Raw genomic sequence first — 25,490 nt, forward strand, 5'->3', positions numbered from 1 at the left:
GCTCTTCGCGCCTTGCTCGGCCGCGGGAGCTGGGCGGGTCGGGAAGGCCGGGCCTCAGGGCTCGTGGCACCTCCTCGACCCACAGGAGCTTCCCCAAAACTGCAGCCTTCCCCCAAACGGGCGCCCTCCTCCAGCTGTGCTAGACCACAGCCACCATCATCCACCCCAGCCGGCGCGGCTGGGGATGATGGGGGTTGTAGTCCAACACAGCTGAAGGGGGGCGCCTGGTCAGGGAAGGCTCTTTCTCTCTCCCTCACACACACACACCCTTCCCCCTTCCAGGTGCTTCCACCCACCCAGCCGCCGCCGCCGCGGCTCCCATCCGCCCGTCCCGAGCCTGCCTCTCTGCGTCACTTCCTGGAGGCGGGCCGGGCCGGGCCGGGCCGGGCCGCGGGGAGAGCCCTGGTGACGGGGCTCGGAGAGGCGCCAGCGGAGTCCATGATGGCGGCTGGGATGCGGCCGCGGCGGCTTCGGGGTCCCGCGGCGGCGGCGGCCGCTGCCGGCCGCGCAGGGGCTTCCGCGCTGCAGCTCAAGGGAGGCGCCCGGCCCCTGCGCTAATGGGGAGCGGCGGCGGCAGAGGGCGGCGACCGCAGCAGCAGCGGCGGCGGCAGCAGCAGCATTATCGGGGCGACTGACTGGACGGCGGCGGTTTTTACTTCAGGCGGCCGGGGGGAAGGAAGAGCTCGCCCGCGGCCGGGCGCTGGGAGCCACCGTCGGGCCGGCCGAGGGGATGTTGCGGTGGATCCGACAGCAGCTGGTAGGCGGCTGCTCGGGGCTTCCCTCGCGAGCGCGCGGGGAGGGGGCTTCGCCCCTCCTTGCGGGAAGGGCGGCGGGGGCTCCCCTGTCCCTCCTCAACGCCCGTGAGCGCTCGTGGCTCCGAGGAACTCCTTGTCCCCGCTTCTCTCGGAGCGGGTCACGCCTCGCCCGCCTCCCACCGTCGCGGCTCTTCGCCGCCGCCGCCGTCCAAGCTTCTCCCCCCCCCTCAGAAGGCGTTTCCCCCTCCTCCCCATGTGTTCCTTGCGGTCCCCCTTTCCCTCACCACCCCCGGAGACACCCCCTGTCCCCCTTTCCCTCACCACCCCCGGAGACTCCTGATTTCTAACGGGTAGGGAAGATTTGGGTAACCTTCCCCCTCCCCAGAGGCCCCCTTTGAATCTCAACATCTGCCGAGTAAACCAGCTCTCCTCGTTCCCGGCCCTGGCACCACGCTTCCATTTGCAGCAGCGTCTCTCGTTCTCGGCAGGGCCTCCGCGTGGCATATGCTTAAAATGGCTTTTTAAGGGCGCTTCTCAAAATATGAAGCGCGACTGTGACACACCCGTGTTTGAAAATGCAGGTTCGCTCACGAGGGAGATGCGACTGGCTGCGTGCAGATTCCTGTTGAGGGGACTCTGCGTGACAAAGCTAGGATTGCCCTGCTGGGGATTAGGTAGCGCTCTGCTCTTTGTGTATTCTGTGACACTTCCATCCTGCCTTCTGCGCTTCTTCCTCCTCTCTGTTGTTGCTGTTGTCTCCCCACAGGTACAGTCCCCTTCCTCCAAGTCTAAGCGTTTTGTTGAGTCAGTTTAGTGATGGCAGGTGAGCGAAATAGGGAGTGCTAATCATTACAGGAAAGTTAGGTTGGCAGCCTCTGAGGAACTGAGAGGAGAAGGAAGTTGTCAGGGTAATCCAAACTTGAGGCCTTTCGACTAGAGGGCGTTTTTGAATAGTACACTGTATTTTGCAATACTGTATTGGAAAAATAGTGTCAGCACGCTTGCATGCTCCTCTATTCATCCTTCTTGAAGGTGGGCATTTAACTGAAGATTCCTCTCTTTTTTGACTGGAGCTTAGAACTAGGTGTATAGTTCTTGGACTGATCTTGTCTGCTTGCAATTGAAAGGACGGTAATGGCTTTTTCACCAAAACTTTACAATTGAAAATAATTAAGATCTGATCCAGGAATGTGACTGTGATCTATAACAACGATATTTTACCATAAAGTCCTGAATGGGAGCGGTCCTGATCATTTAACTTGAGTCTAGGGCTTCACTTTTTGTGAAACGGCTACATTTTAATCTAGTTTTGGAGTAAAATTGGGCTAGTCTGCAGGGGGAGGTTCGTAAGGATTTAAATATGACTTTCAGCTGCTTTGAAGTTTGCTTAATCTTGTTCCAGCTACCACCTCATTTCTCAATACCAAGACTCGTGAAAATGGTTGCAACAAAATAAAGTAGTAAATGTGATTCAGAATACAACCACATCCTTCCTGCTTCTTAGAGCAAAAGTCTTGGAAAGAAGTAACGACTTGAGGGGAGTTTTCTCCAAATGAGTTGCACACCCACATAATAATGTTGTAATACAGATTGCAGTAACGGGGACAGTAAATCTGCCGCTCATTCACAAGAGACATAACTATCAATATTGATATTAACTGCTTCTTCCATAAAGTAAACACCAACAGCACTTCATGCACTTATAACTTATAGATTGCTAAACACTGAGGGGAAACGTTTCAAGTATCTCATAGAGATGCTTCCATTTAAGTTCTTACAACCTGTTTGTTTTCCATTTGATTACATTTAAGTACATGGTTTAACATTTAAAGCAGGATTAAACTAGCATGTAATAAGTTTTATAAATATTCTGTGAATATTGATAATTATGTTAAAAGACTATAAGGGAGAATCAGCTTTTCACAAATTGATGGATAAGTACCTTTTTCACTTCTGATGGAACAACAATTTATATTGATTGTCAGTTTGATGACACTTTATTGCTTTGCTTTGTTGCTAGAATCCTAAAGGTAAAAAGGTAAAGGTGTCCCCAACCAGTCGTGTCCGACTCTAGGGTGCGGTGCTCATCCCCGTTTCTAAGCTGAAGAGCCAGCGCTGTCCGAAGACACTTCCGTGGTCATGTGGCCAGCATGACTGAACACCGAGGTGCACGGAACGCTGTTACCTTTCCCGCCGAGGCGGTACCTATTTATCTCCTTGCAATTTCTTGCTTTCGAACTGCTAGGTTGGCAGAAGCTGGGACTGAAGACGGGAGCTCACTCCGTCACGCAACACTCGGGTCTCGAACTGCTGACCTGCCGACCTTCCAGTCTGCAGTTCAGCGTCTTAACCACTAAGCCACCGCGGCCCCGTACTAGAATCCTACTGTACCAAAATTAACTTGTGCTTTATCTCTTCTGGGCTTTCTTCAGTCCCCATGAGACCTGCTAATTTGTCTAAGGTGGATTCTGTTTGATATACTGTCAGAGAAATTCTTAGGTTTATTTATCTTGACTGCTTTATTACCATTTCAGATAGATCCAAATTATATCTGTATGTATTTTACATACATAAATGCTAACTACGTTTGCTGACAGGATTTAACTTAACACTTCATAGCTTCTAAATACATTAATCCTGAACTGGGGCATGAGGGCACACTAATATGCCATGAGAAGAGGATCTAATGGGCTGTGAGAAAAAGCTTAGGCTCACGTGAGTCTAAAGCAGGGTAGGCAGAAGGTAGATCCGGATCTACTGGTAGTCCTCTGGGTGATTTGCACTAAGCAGCGATTTTTGATTTCCATATGTTTAACAACAGCAACAAAAAGTTGACCATTCCTAAATTATACTGCTGATACGAAGAAAGCTCAAGGTTTTCCCACAGTGGATTCTTGTGTGGAAGTTCTTTGAGCTCTGTTCAGTTCTGATACTCAAAACAAATTTCTGGTCTTGGAAATCTTTAATTCTAAGTGTATGTCCTTTGCACCAGGCTCCTCTTGGTGGGTCTTGGTGTTTTAGTAAATAGCAAAGTAGTTCCTGCAGTCCTGAAGTCTGCCCATCACTGGCTTAAAGTACCCAACCACAGATGTTTGCTGCAACTTTGTACAATTTACTGCTCTGGTCTTTACGTTCTTCCGGTCACTGGTCATGCTCAGAACAGTGACTCCCATATGTGGTAGTCTCCTCTAACATGTATCTTTTACTCTGTAAAGACTAGCACAAACTTTTTGAAGAGTGTGGTGAGGTTCCCATTTTGATTCAGAAAAACAGAATAAATAAAACTACGTTTTCAAGGGCACAATACTATGGCTGCTAGACAGTGGCTAGATAGCCATAGGATTGGTCGGTTCCTGGAGAACTGCCTCACCACCTCCTCCCCTGCCACCTTGTAGGTGTTGCGGATTGTCCCCATGCTCATAGGAGCAGTGCAGAGCGAGGGGAATGGGGGCGTTCCCAGAAGCGGGGAGTGCAGAAGTGCCTGTACGACACTTCCTATGTATCGTCCAGCCTCCCCACCCCACACTCCGATGTCTTGTGGCTAGATAGCTGAAATTGGCTGTCTAGCCACAAATGCAAGGTGGCTGGAGTGCAGAGGAGACGATCCCCTCTGTGCTCTTCCCACTGTGCATTGGATAGGCGGTTGCCTCCAAGTTTGGAAGCAACTGTCTATCTGTATAGGGTTGCTCCCTAAATTAGCATTTGGTTTTCATAATAGTAGCTACATTGGTACCCTTCGTATAAGCAAGATATGAAGGGTTTTTTTAAAGTAGCGTGTCTCAGCAGTGGGAAGCCCTGCTGTAATGCGGTGGGGGATTGTTTTTCGTTCTGGAGGGCACATCTCTCTTGAGCTGCTCACTTTTAAAAGAAGAGCACAGTTACTCCTTCTGAGCCAGGCTGCCTCTCCATTTTTTCTTTCGTAGCTGCTTATGCCATTCCATGATATGGGGACAGAATATTATGCTATAGTGCTTAAATAAGGCTAGTGTAAATAAAGCACTAACAGCATTTACAGGACAAGAGCACAGTGTGCTCTTACCTTTGACAAGTGGCTGAGTTCGTCATGTTACTGATGATGAAACGCGTGGTAGTCAAGAAGTTAGCATTTAAAGTAATCATAAGCTTGAGCTAGCATAAGGAATAGTAATAACTCCAAGGGTGTGGAAATGAAACTTTCCTGAATAGGAAAGAGACAGCTGTCAACAGAGACAAAGTGTGGGTAGCCTACTTGATCAAAACAATGTGGAAAGAATGTTAACTTGAGCGACTTGGATTTGAAAGAAAGATGCAAGCTGAACAGGTCTAGTTTTCGATTAATTTGGGAAACAGTAGATAACTGAAGCAATGATGATTCAGAAAGAGGCTATATTGATATTGATGGAGGTGTTGCAATACAATAAGACATGGAATTTAAACTTAGATATAATCGACCAAAAATGATTAAAGGCAAGTAGATCCTTCAGCCCCAGCAAACTCCAGACATATCTGGAGTACAGAACAGACATCACATGGCCCATAGTCTGGTTTGACTGATGCGATGCACTGTTCCCATAGCATGGGGCATAGAGCTGTAAGACCAGGGTGCCCTACTGATGCCAAGAGTTGTTCCATTTCCTCTCACTAGCCCCAGCAGCATTGGCACTTGCACAGCTTCAGAGTCTTGTGGTGTCTAATCCCAGTTCTGTGAGTCTGCCAAGGATTGGCTGTCTGCTCTGGCAGGGAGAAGAGTCAGCACAACACACTGTTTCTGGACTGTGCCCAGAGTGTGTTGAAAGCCAAACCCAAGGCTTAATAACACAATTGCCAAGAGTGTGAAAGTGAACTCAAATTCAGTGCTAAGACCTTGAATGAAATTTTAAGCATCAGTAACAGATGTCATTGTTCATGGTTTCATTTTTTTAAAGTAGCATTGATCTGTGTGCCATTCCAATGGAAAATTCTGTTTCATTAGATCATTAGTAAAACAAACAAACAAAAAGTATGCCAATTGCAATTACAATATTAGGCAAGTTCGTCAGTTTCAAACTTGTAATTAATGTTTTTCAGGTGATTACCCCTAGTGTACCGATATGTCATCAAAATGCATACATGTTTCAGAGTGAAATGCAACTAATAAATAGTGACAGCAAAATGAAGGTGCCCCAGCAACCTTAGTGGAAGAGAGTTGAACTCTATTGAAATCAATGAGTGATTGCCAACATATCATGCACATTTCTTTGGGTTGCTAAAATGAGTGTGAAGAGGTTTCAGTACATTTGTTTTTTCTTAAATTTATCAGTGCAAGGAAAGTACGTGCTATTATCTTTACATTTTTACAAGTATTCCAGTAAACATGTCTACATAATATAAAATTTAAATCACAATATGTCTTAATTTTTCTCTCAAATATTTCTGGTCCAATACTTGTGGTGTATTGGGACAAAAAATTAACCTGGGGTACATTTTATTAGCTTAGTTGTTTACTAAATACAAATAAAATAAGCATGCTAAATTAGATCTCTCTAGGGCAGGAGTGGGCAAATTGTGGCCCTCCAGATGTTTTGGCTAGCATAGCCAATGGTGAGGGATGATGGGAGTTGGGGGATTTTACTGTGAGTTTCAACAAAACAAAAGAAAACAAAGAAATTTGCAAGTATAACTACATGCTTTAAAGGCTTCAGTTCCAAATATTACGATATTCTAAAAAGAAAAAGAAAAGAAGGAATGGATTATACATACACTTCAGTAAAAGCAGACCAAATATCAAAATATCAGTCCATTCGTAAGTGGCGCCTATATACCACTATTTCAAATGTTGCTAGTATTGTTAGGTCTTCAGTCCATTGCATTACAGGCAGTGAGCTTTATCTTTCCAGTGTTGTAATATCAGTTTTTAGCAGTCAAGAGGGTGTGAAAAATCCATTTACGGTGATGATATTTTGGATTCCAAAAAGCAGGTAAATAATTTAAAAGAACATTTATGTCAGTAAATATTAAAGAGCTTTCCAGTATGAAGTTTATCCGTATGATAACTTCCATCCAAAAGGAGGCCACTATTGGGCATTTCCAAAACATATGAATAAAAGAAGCATTAGCTGTATTACGCATCCAACAATTAGCTGATTTAGACAACAAGCCTTTGTTAAAGAGACATTGTGGCGTCCAATAAACCCGAAACAAATGTTTTTGCTGGATAAGGTGTAACCAAAGGTCCATAGACATATCAGATGCAGACACTAAGACAGCAGTCCATTGATTAGGCAAAATAGGACATTCCAATTCCCTGTTCCTTTCCTGCTGAAGTAATATACTTATTCACTGATAAGAATTTATAAACATGAATCGTGGGTTGATGTATCCGTTGAACTTCAGAAAGTGTTTCCACGAGCAAAGGGGACTCCAAAGCATTGAAAGCACTCCAAAGCACTGAAAGGAATTGGATGATGGGAGTTGTAGGCCAAAACATCTGGAGGGCCACAAGTTGCCCACCCCTGCTCTAGGGCATCAAAACATGTTTCGATGTATATGACCCTATGCAAATGACCTAATTTGCATTGGTAAACTTTTGTTTGCAAACTAAACAATTTACTGTGCAGATGGCCTTATGCAAATTAACCTAATTTTTCAATTCAAAAATTTTCTGGAAAACCCACATCATTGGATAGTACTACTTTTGGTCTCAGGAATGGAATGATGAGATTTCCCTGTCACTTCCTCTAATAGTGAGCTCCGCTTGCAAGTGCTGATAAATTGAGCCAAAATTGGGCCACTGAGGGAGGGATCAGCATTCTTGAGGGAATCCTGAGATTTGCAAAAGTACAAAAAAGCCTTTTTTAACATCCTTGGGGAGCACCCCTCCGAAATAAACAGCCCACTGAGGATTGGGCATGCCCTGTAGACAAAGAACGTTGAGTCAGTTGGAAAGAAAACTCTGCGGAATGGAATGGGGTATCCTGGAGGACAGCATGGCATGCTGGAACCTTGAACAGGAGCACTACCCCTGTTAGAAGGTAAAGATACACTACAACACTTTGTTGCAGGTTCCACTAGTATTAGAGAGTAGAGGACATAACTTCAGTGCAGTTGGAGGAATAGATCCGAAGCTCATCAGTGTGAACTTTCTGCTTGTGACCAAGATAGACACGCCTGTGGCCATCTACAGATAAATGCTAGGCCATGTCTTGCTTGTGCTGTATGATAGATTCCAGCTGCAGCACACTTGTGACTGGGGTGGGGTAAGCCAGGGGCCAGCAGCAGCTTTCCAGGCAGCCCAAAGTGTACGGAGCCTCAAAACTTTATTTTCTATGGCAAAGAGTCACTGATTTTGGCCAGAGCACTATACCATGCACAGCTAACTTAAGTGGCATTTACTGCCTTGAAAAGAAGCTGAATCTAGTGTCACGCTGTTCTCTCAAAGAATAATTTAAAGAGCTCTTTGCTTCCATTATAGTGTATAAACAAGTAAAAAAGCTGCTGCTGCTATGTCCAAACACAATAACAAGTGCACAGATTTGCAGACTTAACTGATGCCAAAATCTGCAAACATTTTGCTGTAGAAATCTATAATCCAGTTAGGAAGCAGAGTTTCCCTTTATAGTGTTGGGTTTTATTCAGTCTAATTTAGTGAATGAGAAATTAACTAAGGAGACGATACAGCTGTACAAAAACCTTCATAATATTTTTTGTGGCAGTGACATCACAGTTCCTATATCTACAATTTAATCCTGCATTTATATATTTATGTACATTTTAATATATATATATATATATATATATATATATATAAAAATAATCAATCTCCTGCCTTCCTACATCAAGTGAACTCAGGGCAGCTCACAGTTCATAAAATAAAACAAATCACAGGTACAACAAATAACAAAATAGTAAGGTGGCCAGTGAAAGGGCCAGGCATGCTTCCTTGGGGAGGCTATTCCAGATGGCCCCCTCATACCCACCTGTCACACCTTCAACAGCTAGATGACACAGAGGAGGGCATCCATAGTGAAATAGATTTCTCAGGCTGCTCATGTGAGAGGGGGTGATTCAGAGATATGCTGGTCTTAAGACTGTTTATAGCTTTAAAGTTCAAAGCTAGCACCTTGAATGGAGTTGAGAAACAAATTGGCTACCAGCGCAGTTAGTAAAGGATCAGAGTAATATGTTCCAATCTCCTAGTCTGCAAATTGAAGTTTCTGAGCTATCTTCATCAGCAACTCAATTTAGAGTGTATTGCAGTAGTCCAGCAATTGAGGCTACATCTGACTTCTCCACGTAAGGGTGCAGCTGGCTTCCCAGGTCAAGTTGATAAAAGGAACTTTTGACACCCACCTGTGCATCCACGAATATTCTGAAACTGAATCTGCAGATTGCACACCACTTCCAGGATTGTCAGATGCCTCAACGAAGAGTACCCCCATTTTATCTGGATTAAGCTTTAGTTTGTTCTTCTGCATCCAGTCCAAAACTTCATTATGTAGTTTTAGTGTTCTTATGATCTATGAAGAAATATGAGATAAAATGTCAGGATACAAAGGAATTTGTCATGATAAAGTCTAAAATCTACTTTTCTTCAGTATTCAATTTAGAATGACAACTGTTTGCTTTAATAATTCTAATAATCCCCCAAACAGAAAGGAACTGTAAAGATTATTTGTTTAGATTATTTCTATACCGCCCTTCCAGTGACAGATTTTATTTTCTTGGGCTCCAAGATCACCGCAGACGGTGACTGTAGCCATGAAATTAAAAGACGCTTGCTCCTTGGGAGGAAAGCTATGGCAAACCTAGACAGCATAGTAAGAAGCAGAGACATCACCTTGCCGACAAAGGTCCATATAATCATAGCTATGGTTTTCCCAGTAGTAATGTATGGCTGTGAGAGCTGGACTATAAGGAAGGCTGAGCGCCGAAGAATTGATGCTTTCGAACTGCGGTGCTGGAGAAGACTCTTACGAGTCCCCTGGACTGCAAGGAGGTCACATCAGTCCATCCTAAAGGAAATCAACCCTGAGTGCTCATTGCAAGGACAGATACTGAAGCTGAAGCTCAAATATTTTGGCCACCTAATGCGAAGAGAAAACTCTGGAAAAGACCCTGATGCTGGGAAAGATGGAAGGCAAAAGGAGAATGGGACGGCAGAGGATGAGCTGGCTAGATCGCATCACCGATGCAATGAATATGAACTTGAGCACACTCCGGGAGAGAGCGCAGGACAGGAAGGCCTGACGTGCTATGGTCCATGGGGTCACGAAGAGTTGGACACGACTTAACGACTGAACAGCAACAACAAATACCGCCCTTCATTGAAATTAATTCTAGGGCCATGTATAAGTGTGTGTGTGTTTTAAATACAATACAGACCAGCGTAATGGGATTTTATGATCTCATATAATGGACAGGTAGAAATAAGCAAAGGAGGAAACCATTCAGACCCCTTCAGGTGCTGAAGCATTCATAGAAGGACTGGGATCGAGCCACCTAGCTTGTTCTTCTAAACAGCCATTATGGTAAAGATATTTTGAGCATTGTAAGGGGATTGCTGCTGTTGGGTTCCTTAGGTACATCTGAAAGCTCATACAGGTGCACTGTATGGAAAGCTAGATATGGACTTCAAGTTCTTGATTTCAAATCTTGCCTTGAGTGTAGATAAGAAACTATCTTAGCTGTAGTTCACCTTCTCTCCACTGGAATAATAGTGATCTTAACTGGACTGTTGTGAGAATGACTGAGAGATAAGGAGTGCTATGTAAATGAAATTCAGTGTTGCTTATCAGCACGAAGGAGCCAGTACAATGCACTAGCCTGAGTGAGTTAGTGGAGAATTGCATAACATGCTAGGTGCAGCCATTTGTGCAGAAAAATCCAGCCAGTCTGGAAAAAAGCAGTAATCAGATTCAGTAATGTTATGTTAGTAAAAGTCATTTTTGAAACTTGCAAGTGGATTTGAAGTAGGAGTAAATCTCATAAATGCAAATATGACACTCCAGGATAGCTTCACACGTGGGGAATTTGGGATAGTACTGGTCTCTTTTATTTTTAGTTTCGTTCAAGTTTATATATGTTCTTGCTTTATAATATGCCACAATCGCATCTAGGTTTCACGCTGAGAATAAACTGCAGACCTCATGGTCACAACATCTGGCCTCATCTTTGTACTTTTGGGGGCTTTTTGTAACATCTAGCCTGGTGAAGAGTTCTGGAGAACTTGAAGGGCTGCACACTCTTGTGGCATTTTGGTTGGTCCTAATAAAGGTGCTGCCTAACTGTAGATTTTGGACAATATTTTTAAGCAACTGTTAGTGTTATTGCCATTATTTATTTATTACATTTCTATACTTCCCCATAGTCGAAGCTCTCTGGGCAGTTTGCAAAAGTTAAAAAGTTAAAATACAGTATACAAAATTTAAAAACCAGTTATTGTCCATAAAAACATATGGACAACGTATAACAATATATAACTAAAGCAACTTTGAACTAAAAACAATTTTTAAAGAATACAACAATAAAGGGGGAGAATGCACTGCATAAGGTACTTTGGACCTAGACCATGTAAGGCTTTAAAGGTAAGGACCAGCACTTTATATTTTGCTCGGAAACAAATTGGCAGCCAGTGTAAAAACTTTAAAACTGGTGTAATATGGTCTCCACAGGATGTCCCAGAGACCAACCTGGCTGCCATATTTTGTACCAGTTGAAGTTTCGGAACTAAATATAAAGGATCTCTCCCAGCGGTTTCATGTACTGTAGCTATTAAACAGCATCGGGGATAATAGTTAGTGTTCTTGCCATCTACCACACACAAAATATGTATGCCCGGTACAATTTCCATTCTTGAGCCATCTGCCTTGGTCAGTGATGTGGATTTGGGGAAAACATTTGATCTTATAAATCAATTTGGAATTTGGGTATAGCATATTTGGATTATGTGGCACTTTTGCTTTTAATTGCCCTCCCCTGCTTACCTCCCCCCCACCCCCATTACAGATAGATGGTGGGAGAGGAGGATGGATGAATACATCCTACAGACTGTAACCTGAAAAAAGTTAATTACAAGTTTGACACATTACAGATTAGAAATCTAATCCCCAATTAGATTTGCATCTATTATGTTAATTTTCTAAAGCACGTTTAAAAATGGATTTTTTTCCCACACAACATCACTGGCCCTAATCCAGCTCTAGTCATGTGCAAGTAGTCATGCATACCACGTACTGGTCTTGGACTGAGACATACAACCTCATGCTCATTGAAAAACTTATCCAGCCAGTTCAGTTTGCTTAGATGAGCATGCAGATGCACATCCAGATACATGCTGCATCCAAACTGGCAGTGCATATGTGAGCCTGCTTCTACATGTGGAACTTCCTTATTGCATGGGGGCGATGGGAGCTAACTTCCTTCTTCCAGGGTTTCAGGTGGTTTTCATAATAAATTCCACCTTAACTCCTGGTCTGTCTGCTTCAACAATGCTCTGTAGACCAGGTAAAGCCATTTCTAGTTCTGTATCCAGCAATTTCGCTAGGATTTCAACTACTTTCTCCAAATATTCAATATTATTTTTTCCATTGGCATCCTACTCTTTGTCTAGGGTGCTTAGCTGACATCTTTGTGGTTTGTTGTTCAGTCGTGTCCGACTCTTCGTGACCCCATGGACCATAGCACGCCAGGCCTTCCTGTCCTCCGCTCTCTCCTGGAGTGTGCTCAAGTCCATATTCATTGCATCGGTGATGCTATCTAGCCATCTCATCCTCTGCTGTCCCCTTCTCCTTTTGCCTTCCATCTTTCCCAGCATCAGGGTCTTTTCCAGAAAGTGGCCAAAATATTTCAGCTTCAGCATCTGTCCTTCCAATGAGCAGACAGGTAAGGTGGTCTGGTACCCCCATCTCTTTCAGAATTTGCCACAGTTTGTTGTGATCCACACAATCAAAGGCTTTAGCGTAGTCAATGAAGCAGAAATAGACATTTTTCTGGAATTCTCTTGCTTTCTCCATGATCCAGTGAATGTTGGCGGTTTGATCTCTAGTTCCTCTGCCTCTTTGAAACCCAACTTGTACTTCCAGTAGTTCTCAGTTCACATGCTGCTGAAGCCTAGCTTGTAGGATTTTGAGCATCACCTTGCTAGCATGTGAAATGCGCGCAATTGTGCGGTAGTTTGAACACTCTTTGGTATTGCCCGTCTTTAGGATTGGAATGTAAACTGACCTTTTCCAGTCTTGTGGCCATTGTTGAGTGTTCCAAATTTGTTGGCATATTGAGTGCAGCACTTTAACAGCATCATCTTTTAGGATCTTAAATAGCTCAGCTGGAATACAGTCTTCTCTGCTAGCTTTGTTGTTAGTAATGCTTCCTAAGGCCTACTTGACTTCACTCTCGAGGATGTCCGGCTCATGTTCAGTGACCGCACTATCATGGCTATCAGGGACATTCAGATCTTTCCTGTATAGTTCTTCTGTGTATTCTTTCCACCTCTTCTTAATCTCATGTGCTTCTGTTAGGTCCCTGCCTTCTCTGTCCTTTTATCATGCCCGTCTTTGCACAAAATGTTCCCTTGATATCTCCGATTTTCTTGAAGAGATCTCTAGTCATTCCCATTCTATTGTTTTCCTCGATTTCTTTGCATTGTTCATTTAAGAAGGCCTTCTTGTCTCTCCTTGCTATTCTCTGGAAATCTGCATTAAGTTGGGTATATCTTCCCCTTTCTCCCTTGCTTTTCACTTCCCTTCTTTCCTCAGCTACTTGTAAAGCCTCATCAGACAGCCGCTTTGCTTTCTTGCATTTCTTTTTCTTTAGGATGGATTGAGTTGCTGCCTCCTGAACAGTGTTACGGACCTCCGTCCATAGTTCGTCAGGCACTCTGTCTATCAGGTCTAATCCCTTAAATGTATTCGTCACCTCCACTGTATATTCATAAGGGATATGATTGAGGTCATACCTGAATGGTTTAGTGGTTTTCCCTACATTCCTCAAATTTTCGTTTTCGGCTCAAATTTAAGCTGAAATTTTGCAAGAAGCAGCTCATGATCTGAGCCACAGTCAGCTCCAGGTCTTGTTTTTACTGACGGTATAGAGCTTCTGCATCTTTGGCTGCAAAGGACATAATCAATCTGATTTCAATATTGACCATCTGGTGATGTCCATGTGTAGAGTCGTCTCTTGTGCTGTTGGAAAAGAGTGTTTGCTATGATCAGCGTGTTCTCTTGGCAAAACTCTATTAGCCTTTGTCCTGCTTCATTTTGTACACCAAGGCCATGCTTGCCTGTTATCCCGGTGATTTCTTGACTTCCTACTTTAGCATTCCAATCCCCTAGGATGAAGAGGACATATTTTTTTTGTTGTTAGTTCTAGAAGGTGTTGTAGGTCTTCATAGAACCGATCAACCTCAGTTTCTTCAGCATCAGTGGTTGGGGCATAGACTTGAATTACTGTGATGTTGAATGGTTTGCCTTGGATTTGTACTGAGATCATTCTGTTTTTGAGATTGTACCCCAGTACTGCTTTTCCCACCCTTTTGTTGACTATGAGTGCTACTCCATTTCTTGTAAGGGATTCTTGCCCACAGTAGTAGAAATAATGGTCACCTGACTTAAATTTGCCCATGCTTGTCCATTTTAGTTTGCTGATTCCCAAGATGTCGATGTTCAATCTTGCCATCTCATATTTGACCACCTCCAGCTTACCTTGATTCATTGATCTGACATTCCAGGTTCCTAAACAATATTGTTCTTTGCAGCATGGGATTTTCTTTTCACCATCAGACACATCCACAGCTGAGTGTCCTTTCGGCTTTGGCCCAGCTGCTTCACTCTTTCTGGCGCTACTTGGAAATTCCCTCTGCTCTTCCCCAGTAGTATATTGGATACCTTCCGACCTGAGGGGCTCATCTTCCGGCATCATCTCTTTTAGCCTTGTGATACGTTCCATGGGGTTTTCTTGGCAGGAGTACTGGAGTGGGTTGCCATTTCCTTCTCCAGTGGACCACATTTTGTCAGAACTCTCCACCAGGACCTGTCCGTCTTGGGTGGCCCTGCACGGCATAGCTTATGGCTTCACTGAGTTACGCAAGCCCTTCGCCACAACAAGGCAGTGATCCATGAAGGGGATATATATGATTATCTTATTTTATTTACAATTTATTTACAAGATTTATATACCACTCTACATCCAATAAAATAGCTAAATGGTAAATAGAATATCCATTGATAATCCCTGTCAGGTAGGTTTGGCTGAGAGAACTGGCTCAAGGCAATGGCTCATAGCTCAGCTGGTCCATAGCTCAGCTATGAATGAGCTTCATAGCTGAGCATGGATTTGAAACCAGGTTGACTTGGTCCAAGTGTAACCACTATATTATTGATGCTCTCTTTGTGGTTTTCTGTCATGTCCTGCAAATATTCAGACATTTAGAAGATTTAACATATACACACCTCATCTGACAGGTACAAAAATACCACAGGATGGATGGAGCATGTTCATGTTTGGCAGTATCATAAATATTCATAATTTTGAGAACTGAATATACTGCAGAGCTTAGGTAGTTGGTGGACATAAAAGGAGTACAAGTTCACCCATATGGCTTCCCTAGATAATCTAGGTGAGACGGAGGATGGCATCTCTGGAATTTTTGTACCTGTGGCTTGTTAGTCCATGGGTTGACTAGGAAGACCACTATAATAACAATAAACAATTAATTGGTCTCGTTTGCACATGGCATGTGAACTGGGCCAATAAATAGTTATCGAAATGAGCAGTGTGCTGGCTAAACCATGCCCCTTCTGTCTGTACTTTGCTTAACTATGACATGGCAAACCCAGAATTCTGACTTGTCTCTCCCCCAACCAGCGAGAGTCCTAACCGAGGTTTGTTGTTGGCATAGGAATCTGGCTTGTCATGTGAGTGACAGAACCCTGGCTTATTGATCAATGCAAACTCATCACCTAAAGGATTCTGAACTTCATAAGTCAGATATTTTCCCCATGATTCTTTGCACAGAAAATCAGCCTCTAATTGTGTGTGCATGTGCACACACGTGCATGTTCATGGCTCAATTTTAATAGAGTTGTGGTTTAAGTGTGCTGGGCCTTAGGGAAATCTCAGTGTTTTGTTTTTTAAGACTGGCTTATTCACCCAGGATAGAGAGAGGCTGGTTCATCTCAATGCTGATGAGTGGCTGTGTGGGCAGCTGCTTTTGTTCTCCATTATCTTTCAAGCTTAAGGAAGAATCAGAACAGAGCAACCTCCACGCAGCCAGAAGAAAGGGGAATGCTGGTTGAGTGAAAACTGGGGATTATTGGTTGCATGGATTAAAGTAGCCTGAACAAGGCAACCAGTAGTGTGTTTTGGGGTGTGTGAAGGGAGCAGATGGGGCACTCAGTTATGTGGAATTGGGGGATAAATACATGTTTTGGGTAGAAATGTGTTGAAGCTCAGGGAACATCAGTGCACTTGCCAGATTGCCCATGGGAACTGTAACTGCTACCCTGGTGAGCAGGACATGTATCTTGAAAACAGTGGCTTTTGAGCACTTCTGAAACTTAGCATGACTGAGCTTGAGGCATACCTGAGCCTGGGAGAAGCAGATGGGTGGAGGTGAGGGAGCTATTCCTGCAGCCACACTGGGCTTTGGAGGTACTTGGAAGCAGGGTCTCAGTGCTTCAGAGCAACTCTGAAGCCCCTGTGTGGCATAAGAGTCTAGATCCTGTCTGGGTTCTGAGTCTTGGGGAGAGGCAGGGTCTGTGACCATAAATTTGTGGCTGGCTACCAAAGCTAGCCCAAATGTTCCATTTAGTCTTTCTATTGGGGAAGCAGGCTAGAGGGGATTTGTGGAGGTGGAACGGAGGGAAAGAATGGGTGGGAGGGTGGGCTTGGGACATCTCCATTTTTTGGCTATCATAGCAGACCTTGATAGCCATCGTCTTCCCTTTCAACTACACGCATGTTGCGATGTTGGCTTTAGCCTATTAAATGATGTCAAAATCCATTGGTCACAAATTGTGTATTTTGCCACAGCAGTCTAGCATGGCTATGGTGCTGTAAATGAAATGCTATGAGATCATCAGCAACCCATCACTGCATAAGCTTCTTTTCAGCTACCCAAGACATTTCTGATGTCATGATAATTTCTGTGCAAAACTATGCTCATATTTCAAAAAGTTTGACTCCCATGTTTGGCTCAGTGTAGTTTAGCTGCTCCTGCTCTGCAAAGCCACTAAGCGTAATAGAGCAGCTCTTCTGGATTTAGTGTCATGTGGCACCAAAGCATAGTGATTTTTCTAAATATAAGTAGGCTCTATTCTTTTGCATCATACTTATTATTATGTTTCCTCAACTAGCATTGAGTTTCCTTTTGAAACATCTAGCAGGTTCTTGAAATTTTCCTGTTAATGTGCAGTAATCCTAGTCAGCCTCTCAGTTAGAGATTCTGGCATTGTTACATCATTTATGTGGAACAGATGGTGAAGGTTATGACTCCTGCTGTTGAGTAGAGGATATCCCTGGCTTGGCTCCATCAGTTCCCAGTGGCTTGTGGTCCCTAGAGCTTCACAGTAACATGTAATTGGAGCATCACATAAGCTGGAGCCATTTGAGAATCAGGCTGGTTTTTAACAACCCCTGAAACATTGTCCCTCGTTTCACACTTCCGTTCATCCTGTACTGAGTTGACTTTCCTGTGTCTGAGCAAAAATTGCTGCTGACAGCTGATGAGGCACTCACCGGCTTGCCATGGTTTTCCCCCTTTGTCCTCCCACCCACTCCCAGCACATATCCCACAGGCCTTTCAGACACAACTCGTCTAGATTCTTGCTGTGATGAGCTTCCGCCTCCCCACCCACGTTGACATATATATGCCATATCTACAGAGTGGAGAGTGGTGGAAGGGGGGGGGTGTTACTTTTTAGGATGAGGTGGCTGAGGGTTTTATTTATTTTCTTTAACACTTAAAAAGAAAAAAAGACTCCTTGGCTCCTCTTTGCAGCTGAGGACAAGTGGCGTTCCTTTTCATAGCACAGCTATGCTAGGAAGCTATGTCTCATTTTTCTTTTCTTTTTAACCCCCCGGGAGGGGGATTTCGGCATGAAAACAGGAGCTGGGGAGCTCAAATCCCCCCTCTTGAATCACCATGGTCCTGAATTGGGGCTGTGCGCAATTACCCATATGTAAGTCAGTCATGCATAGCAGTGCTAACGGGGCTCACAGGGGATAAAGCCTGTTGCTGTCAAATGAAGTGCCAAGCTGGAGGAGGAGGGGTGGGAGACATTGCAAGGAGTGGTTGAGTTTTTCGCAGCTCTTGCCAGGCATCTGTGTAGCTCTTTCAAACAAGCCATGCAGATCCCATGCTGCTAGGTTTGCATGTTGCAACAAGCCATCCTGAAAACAAGCCACCCTGAACAACCCAACAATAAGCCGTGGGTTCTCAAGGTGGCTTATGTGTGGTTAATAACCCACCCTTAAGCCATTGTGACAGGTTCAGACAACACAACAAACCACTCTGAAACAACTAGGGGTCACAACCCACTGTAGGGTGTTCTGTGAACCAGGTTAGAGTCTTTTCTTTGGGCATGTTACAAATGTTCAATTCACAAATCTTCCTCATTCTACTTGCCCTTTTGTTGTCCGTCCCAGCTTCTGATGTCATCTTTCACCCTGAAGGAATCACTGTTCTAGAAACATTTAGCTTATCTTCAGTTGGCAGTCCACTTAGTCTGGAAGCACCTCTTTTAAAATAATAACAACAGCAGTGGGAGTTATATTCCTTATTCATGCCTGGGCTACAGGGCAAGGTATACGTTTGAAAAATAATTTTTAAAATAAGCACCATCTATTCTGTACAGTTTATCTGGGAACAAAACCTCTTCAGATAGCCTTGCAAGTCTACTTTTGTTAAGTCACTAAATGCAATTGAGAATTTTCAAAGCATATTTTTCAATCAATCAGCTTTTCTGCATCGAAACCTCTTTTCAGTGCCAATGTTCAATATAGCCAAGTTGATATTTGTATCTTAAGCCATGTTGGCACAATAACAGAGCACAATCCTCTTTGCAGGGATGAGATAGCAATGTGTATACAAAGACTAATAAGGCAAATCGAATAACCTTATGATAGATAATTTCTCTGTGTGTGGGTCACATCATGTTTTTGAATCATATAGCGCGATAGTGGACAACCCTTTTGGCAAGTCAATCCGCCTACTATGTACTTAATGTGTTTATGCATTATACACGCATGCATCCCCCCCACACACACGCACACACTTTGCAGTGGTGTTGGTTCTAATGTAAACCATGGAACAGGCTTCAGTGCTGTGCTGGAGATTACTGTACCACTTGGGGTCAGGGTTAGATGAGCAGCAAAATATCATAGTCATGGGAAATTCTAAACAGAAGTGCAAAGATGTCAAATCAAACTGTAGACAACAATTCTTCTCAAACTGCATGGGACATTTCTTGGTGAACTGGTTGACTACATGCAGAACATGTTCTTCTGCCTTGAAGCTCCTCCCTTCAGTTATCACACCTTGTCAGACCTGTTTGTTACTATGTCCAGGAGCTTGGATTTGCCACATATCAACAAAATATGTCTGAAAGAGAAAACATCTCATATTTATCCTACATCTTCATGAGGATCCGTTTAGCTGAGATGTTTGTTTATATCCCTCCTTTTGATTGAATGATCCTCAAGGTTGCTTACAAGAAATTGTAATATTAATTCATTCTCTCTCTCTCTCTCTCTCTCACTCTCACTCTCACTCACCCCCCCCCCCCAACCAACCAAGCTCCATGCAGCTAGTGCTGCTTTGGCCACTGGATAAGGCCAAGCTGATCTCCACCTTGCCTCGATGTACTACTGGGTGGCAGGAGGTGCAGCTTCCAAGTGCCTCTTGATCACCCAATTGGTGGCAGAGGCCTGAGTGTGGTTCCCTTCAGTTCTGGAATATTTATTTTATTTATTTATTGCATTTATACCCCGCCTTTCTCCCTCTTGCAAGGAACTCAAGGCGGCTTACATTATCCTCCTCCTCACCATTGTATCCTCCAGGGTAACTGGCAGCTGGAGGCAATTGTGCTATATTTGAAAGGGATGTCCACAGTGCCATACATGGTGCTTGTGAATCAATGCCATCAGTGATATAATTCTAGCCTATGTAGTATAGATTCTTTACAAAGTTATATATGAGGGGTCTTCCACTATAAAATGAAATACTGTCCATTTACCTGAGTAGTTCCAGTGCTCTCAGTAGGCCTTAACTACTCCATCTGGGCCTTGTGAGGTTGTCTCCTGGGTGAAGTGGGTGTTTCCATATGTATACCATCTGTTACATGAAGTTTATTTATTTATTTATTGCATTTATACCCCGCCTTTCTCCCTCTCGCAAGGAACTCAAGGCGGCTTACATTATCCTCCTCCTCACCATTGTATCCTCACAACAACAACCCTGTGAGGTAGGTTGGGCTGAGAGTCTGTGACTGGCCCAAAGTCACCCAGTGAGCTTCCATGGCCAAGTGGGGACTAGAACCCAGATCTCCCGGCTCCCAGTCCGTCACTCTCACCACTACACTACACTGGCTCTTCACTTCACTGGTTGGAAGTGAAGTAGTTTGGCCATACTTGGTGCTAAGCTGTTGGACTTCAGGAATGTTTTTCAGGAATGTCTGTCTGCTTGGACTGTAGAGCATTTTTCTCTGCTTAATTAAATACTTTCTACAGTGCTTTCCGTAAACCAAACTCTAGTAGCTTTTGTGTAAAGGTGACTTCCTGTTGTTGACTTGTTCAAAGCCACTTGCCCCACCCCATTTGGATGCCTGTACATCTTGCCAAGTGCATGCTTGGGATTTTTTTCAGTCACGTTGAAGGGCAAAGTGTTTGCCTCAAGCAGATTGCAATCCAAGTGTCTTGTAAGCTTGAGACAATAGCTGCTTAAAAGTTCTTCATTGGTGGGCTTCTCTTTCCAAACATGACCCAATGTTTGGAAAAATATGTTCTTGGAAGCTTGAGCCTTGGGGAGAGTCGATACCTGAACAAGCATCTTTAAAGTAAAGCAACAGGGTACTGTACTTTTGTATCCATGTAGCCTTTGAATAGTGGTGGTGACCCTTATCCAGGGATACACACATGCAGCAGTGGGATTATCTGGGCATGCCTGGCAGTCCAATAGATTTGTATGTACTGAACAGACCTACTTGTTGTAGGAGTTGTCTAGGAGTTCAATAAATCTGGTCCATATGGGGAGAGGGGTTGGATTTACCTCCCCCTGCATAATGATAAACATTGAATGACTGAGGGAAGCTATGTTGCATACCTTCTCATGCATTGGGCTTGATGGCACCCCATGTACATCACCAAATTGTTCTTTAACCTGGAACCCTTCCGTCTCCCTCTCTCTCCTTCCCTCTCCCTGGGATTGGTAGAATATTCCCTCACTGCATCAAAAGCTAAGCCAGGAGAGCAACTTGGTGAGCACAGAGGAAAAAGTGTATACATATAAAATGTGTCACAACTGTGTTAGTTGCTATTACATAAAAGCCTTTTTCACATGCCACAACATTCTTTTTTATACATTTCTCCCAAATGCAAAAATCTTGGGTTAGCTCAGTCTATAACAAGAGTGAGTTTGTTTTTGTTTCTTAGCCTTTTTACCATTTACTTTCCCACTTACAAATGCATCTTTTCAATCATGAAGGTTAGGAACTTAATTAAAATGAAATCAGGAATTTAAGAACTCTTTTTAACAAGAGACGGAATATTGTTCAGAAGTGCGATGAAGGACGTCTCACAAGTTAACAATAAACCATCCTTTATTTCTTACATTGCTGTGCTTACAGGTAGAAATTGCTTTTGCTAACAGTCTTATTTCTTTGTTTTTTGGATGGGGAAAGGTTGTGATCCTAAAAGCCTGAAAGAAGTGCTTTTTAAAGTACCAGAAGTGCTTTTTAAAACTTTGACTAAAAATCGTAGCATCTTGTCTGTATCTTTCAGTAGTGACTTAAGTGACCTGATTTCTCCTAACAGTTACATTGTCTGCTATAACTATGGCCCTGCATTTATAGCTACTTTTAACCCTGCTTCTATAGCCATACCTTTTCGAGAGAGCACAAGAATCTTTTAATTGCATACGTGAAGATTTTGAGAGCTAGCAGGTAACAGTAGCTTGAACTGATCTGACAAAGCACTTTTGGAAACACAAGGTCATCTCTGCCTGGAAGAAAGCAGGTGACACAATTGCAGCTAAGCTCTATTATATGTAAACTTCTCTTTCTTCTTTTCTCACTGAAAAGATTTCGGAGAGAAAACATTTAGGAAATGAAGTACATTTATGCTTGAAAAGGGAATGAAGTGCATTTATGCTTGAAAAAAGATGATGCATGAATGCCAACCTAGCTCTAATTAAATCCTCTCATCAATTTGGGGAATGCAATGATTCAGTAAGCACTTTCTTGGATTTTTCTTAGTTCCTGGTTCATTTGACTCTTCTTTGGATCTCCTTACGAACAAACTAATAGAACTAGTAATTCAAGGACTGTGAGGAGGATTTATGTGCCTTCAGTGGTCATGTTTTCATGCTGAATCTACTCTAAAGAAGCTGGAAAAGTGTGTCTCTTGCTTTATGGATTGGAAACTGAAATATTAAACACTGCAGTTTTTATGCAGAGCCATACTTTTAGGGTAAACATCTTCAGTCCACAGTTAACTTATTCTGCCCTACTTAGAAGTGTGAAAGATCTTGTTTTTTTCATTCTAGGTATTTAGAAAGATGCCTTTCTTAGATAAAATTCAGATGACATTTTTCTCACTTGACGGCTTGGTTTTGTGAACAGTTGACCATGAAGTCCATTCATACTATGAACAAAGCTCCTAACAATTAGTCACTGTCACATAGTGAACTTTTTGAAAAGATCAGGAACGAAAATGTCCATTAAGTAGTTCTTCCAGATGAGGCTTTTAAAGTGCTATCGGCGTCCCTTGTTCACATGATTTTATAGGGGTTCCCCACGATGCTGTCATTGTCCTGTAAACCTCCCATGCCTTCCCCTTGCTTCTTGCATCTTTTCTCATTACATGGAAAATCCATTAATTTTCAAGGTGTGCAATAATAGTGCAAACATCAGCAGGCGTGGGTGTTTTATATTGTAACTTCCCAGCATTTCGCCATGGATGTAGCTATGATATGTGCTGTGTTGTTACTGAGGGACATGTTACTGAGGGACATGTTCCAAACACACCTTGGGAGTGTTTCTCCACAGTACTTCCATTTTGTTTCCGGTATCCATGCTGTAAGAGCTCTCTTCACCTCTTTCCTCCCACATCTCTGCTAGTGCTCCTGCCACCACCACCCTGCCTCTCTTCTTCCAGCTGGGCTTCCACACCTGTATTTCTACCCTTAGAAGAGAAGTAGCAGTTGTGAGTTTCAGTCCACAAGGTGTAGTCTCAGACTGAGGTATTCTTTTTAGCTCTTCGTGCTTACATGCATGTTTCTGATAATGCCAGCTGGGTATGTGTGCAAGACACCTGTTCTTGCTGTCGCTCCTGGTTCACAGTGGCTGTTCCTGCTGCCAATATACAAATGCAATGGCTGGAATGGAGAAATGTGTTAAATGCCTCCTGTTAATCTTGGGCTTTGTGAGGGAGGAAACACTCATTTCAGTAGAGAGGCTTGCATTCAATTCATTACATGTTGACTGTCTGACAAGGCTTCCATCTTTATTTGTCCAGGATGTGTTTTTCCTGTGTCTTCCTTTTTTCCTCTGCATTACTGGGTGTGTGTCTGTTTGCTGTAATAGGCTGAATCTATTATTTATGTATTCATTCAATCTAAACCCTTCTCTTATTTCCCAATGGAAACACAAGGCAGTTAGTAGCATTGCAAGAACAATAAAATAACAAACTGCTACAAACGTGGTTGCATCCTGGTGGCACAGCTCTTCAGCCTGTTGCTACTTTCTGTAACCATTAGAAATACTGCCTGAATGAAGCTGTCAGAGGAAATCTGCTGCCCCATGAGCTACTCAAAGTCTCGGTAGCCAAAATGACCATCAACTTGAATCTGTTTCATCACTTCTTGACCTTCAAGTAACAAAGTATTTTGCCTACTTTGAGCTGCCTTCTCCAATCAGCTAAGGCTGAAATGGGAAGGGGATTTACATGATGGGGCAGGCCTCAGCTGGAATGCTCTCGGGCTGCAAGCTGAAATTGAGCGGGAGAAAACATTGCTCCCCTTTGCCCACTTAGCACTGGTCTTGCTTTTAGCAGCTGAGACTCTGGAAGGAAAATCTCATGAGGTGGGGATGGCAATAGGTCCTGGAATTCTTTTCTGCACACCCCTCCCCAGCACCACCTCCAACAACCAATGACATCTATGGGAAATGCTCTGCAGGATCACACACACCCCCACACACACCCTGCTACTACAAATTGTTTCTAGCGGGTGTAGGAGCAGGAAGTCAAGGGCAATTTCCAATTGGTTCTGGGAGCAAGTGGAAACGCTCGTTTGGGGGCTTGCCCTTGGAAGCGCTATATTGCATTGCGCAAGAGGTGGGGTCACATGCAGGCCAGGACCGGCAGGGCTGGCCGTACATGGAAGGGCCTGATTGGATATTGCCCCAAGTCAGCATTTTAAGGGCTGCTTGGTTTTGCTCAAAGTATCAGGCCTGGGCAAGGGATGTGTGAGTCTCCCGTGACTAATTCCTATTTCATTTTTTATTTTGAACCTATTATAATTATAATTCTGACTGTTACTTTCAAGACTACACAAATAATGTGTTTTGATATTTGCCTTTTAGTCTGTTTCTGTTTCTATTTGCCACATATATCTGCACCATCACCCAGATTCTTGCTTTTTATGGTTTTGGCCAAAAATCAATAATTTCCCCTTAAGTTGCACTGCCTGCAGGTGTTAACTTCCTTCTGGTATTTTGGTATTTCTGGCACTTGCATAAATTAAGATTTGTTTTCACTGCTGTCACCCAAAGCTCCTAGTATACATTGTAAAGGTTAAAAGTATAACATTGATCAATGTATTTAAATTATAGTAAAAAGCATTTCCGGAATGAGTAGTAGATAGTCCTTCTTTCTAGTCTGCTGCTTTATGTCCAATTCAGCAGTTTTCTTTTGATTAGGACATGGAAATTAGAGATTGTCAGCATTTTTAATCATTACACAATGAAAAGAGCATTGGGTTAGATGTATGAATGCTGGCTTCAAGTCCAAGCTTGGCAATGAATGTTGCCCTTGGACAAGGAATTGTTGTCTTTCATCCTGATTTCTCAGGGTTCTTGTTAGGATGCAATAAAGATTTACAAGGCATTGTGTATATAAAAAGCTGTAGAAATCATTTATTATTATTAATGTAACTGGAGTCCTTTTTTTTTTTTTTTTCCTTTTCAGGGTTTTGACCCACCACATCAAAGTGATAGCCGAACTATTTATATTGCAAATCGTTTTCCCCAGCTTAGCCATTATGTTCCTCAGAAGTTTGCAGAAAACAGAATAATTTCCTCTAAGGTAAGGGAAACTTTACTGTCTGCGTGGTTGCCTTGTCAAGCATGCTAAATAACAATAAGTTTTAACTTGCTATGGTTTGACACGTCAATTTTTTTTAAAAACAGTAACCTAACATGTGATGTCCAAAAACATGGACTTGGGATCTATAATGAACCGTATCACCATGCAAGTTTATTTACACATCATTTCCCATGGAGAATCTTTATTGTAACACACCAACTTTCTAATGCCTTCTTTACCTATAGAATTTTCTAAAAATTCTGT

General features: G+C 43.1%; 1 protein-coding gene across 6 annotated transcripts in view; it reads left to right on the forward strand.

Moving 5' to 3' along the window:
- The first annotated feature begins 417 nt into the window (after nt 1-417).
- Nucleotides 418-25,490, forward strand: part of ATP11B (ATPase phospholipid transporting 11B (putative)) — a 115,119-nt gene continuing 90,046 nt past the window's right edge. For all 6 annotated transcript variants that reach the window (XM_084847585.1, XM_084847586.1, XM_084847587.1 and 3 more), the window contains exons 1-2: nt 418-757; nt 25,110-25,226. In XM_084847585.1, the coding sequence (XP_084703711.1) occupies nt 731-757; nt 25,110-25,226 (144 nt within the window). In that variant the 5' untranslated portion in view covers nt 418-730. The remainder of the gene's footprint in view (nt 758-25,109; nt 25,227-25,490) is intronic.

Source organism: Heloderma suspectum, chromosome 3 (genome assembly GCF_057233095.1).
Source record: "Heloderma suspectum isolate Gila_16-S chromosome 3, 16-S_ref, whole genome shotgun sequence".
In the NCBI taxonomy this organism is placed as follows: Eukaryota; Metazoa; Chordata; class Lepidosauria; order Squamata; family Helodermatidae; genus Heloderma; species Heloderma suspectum.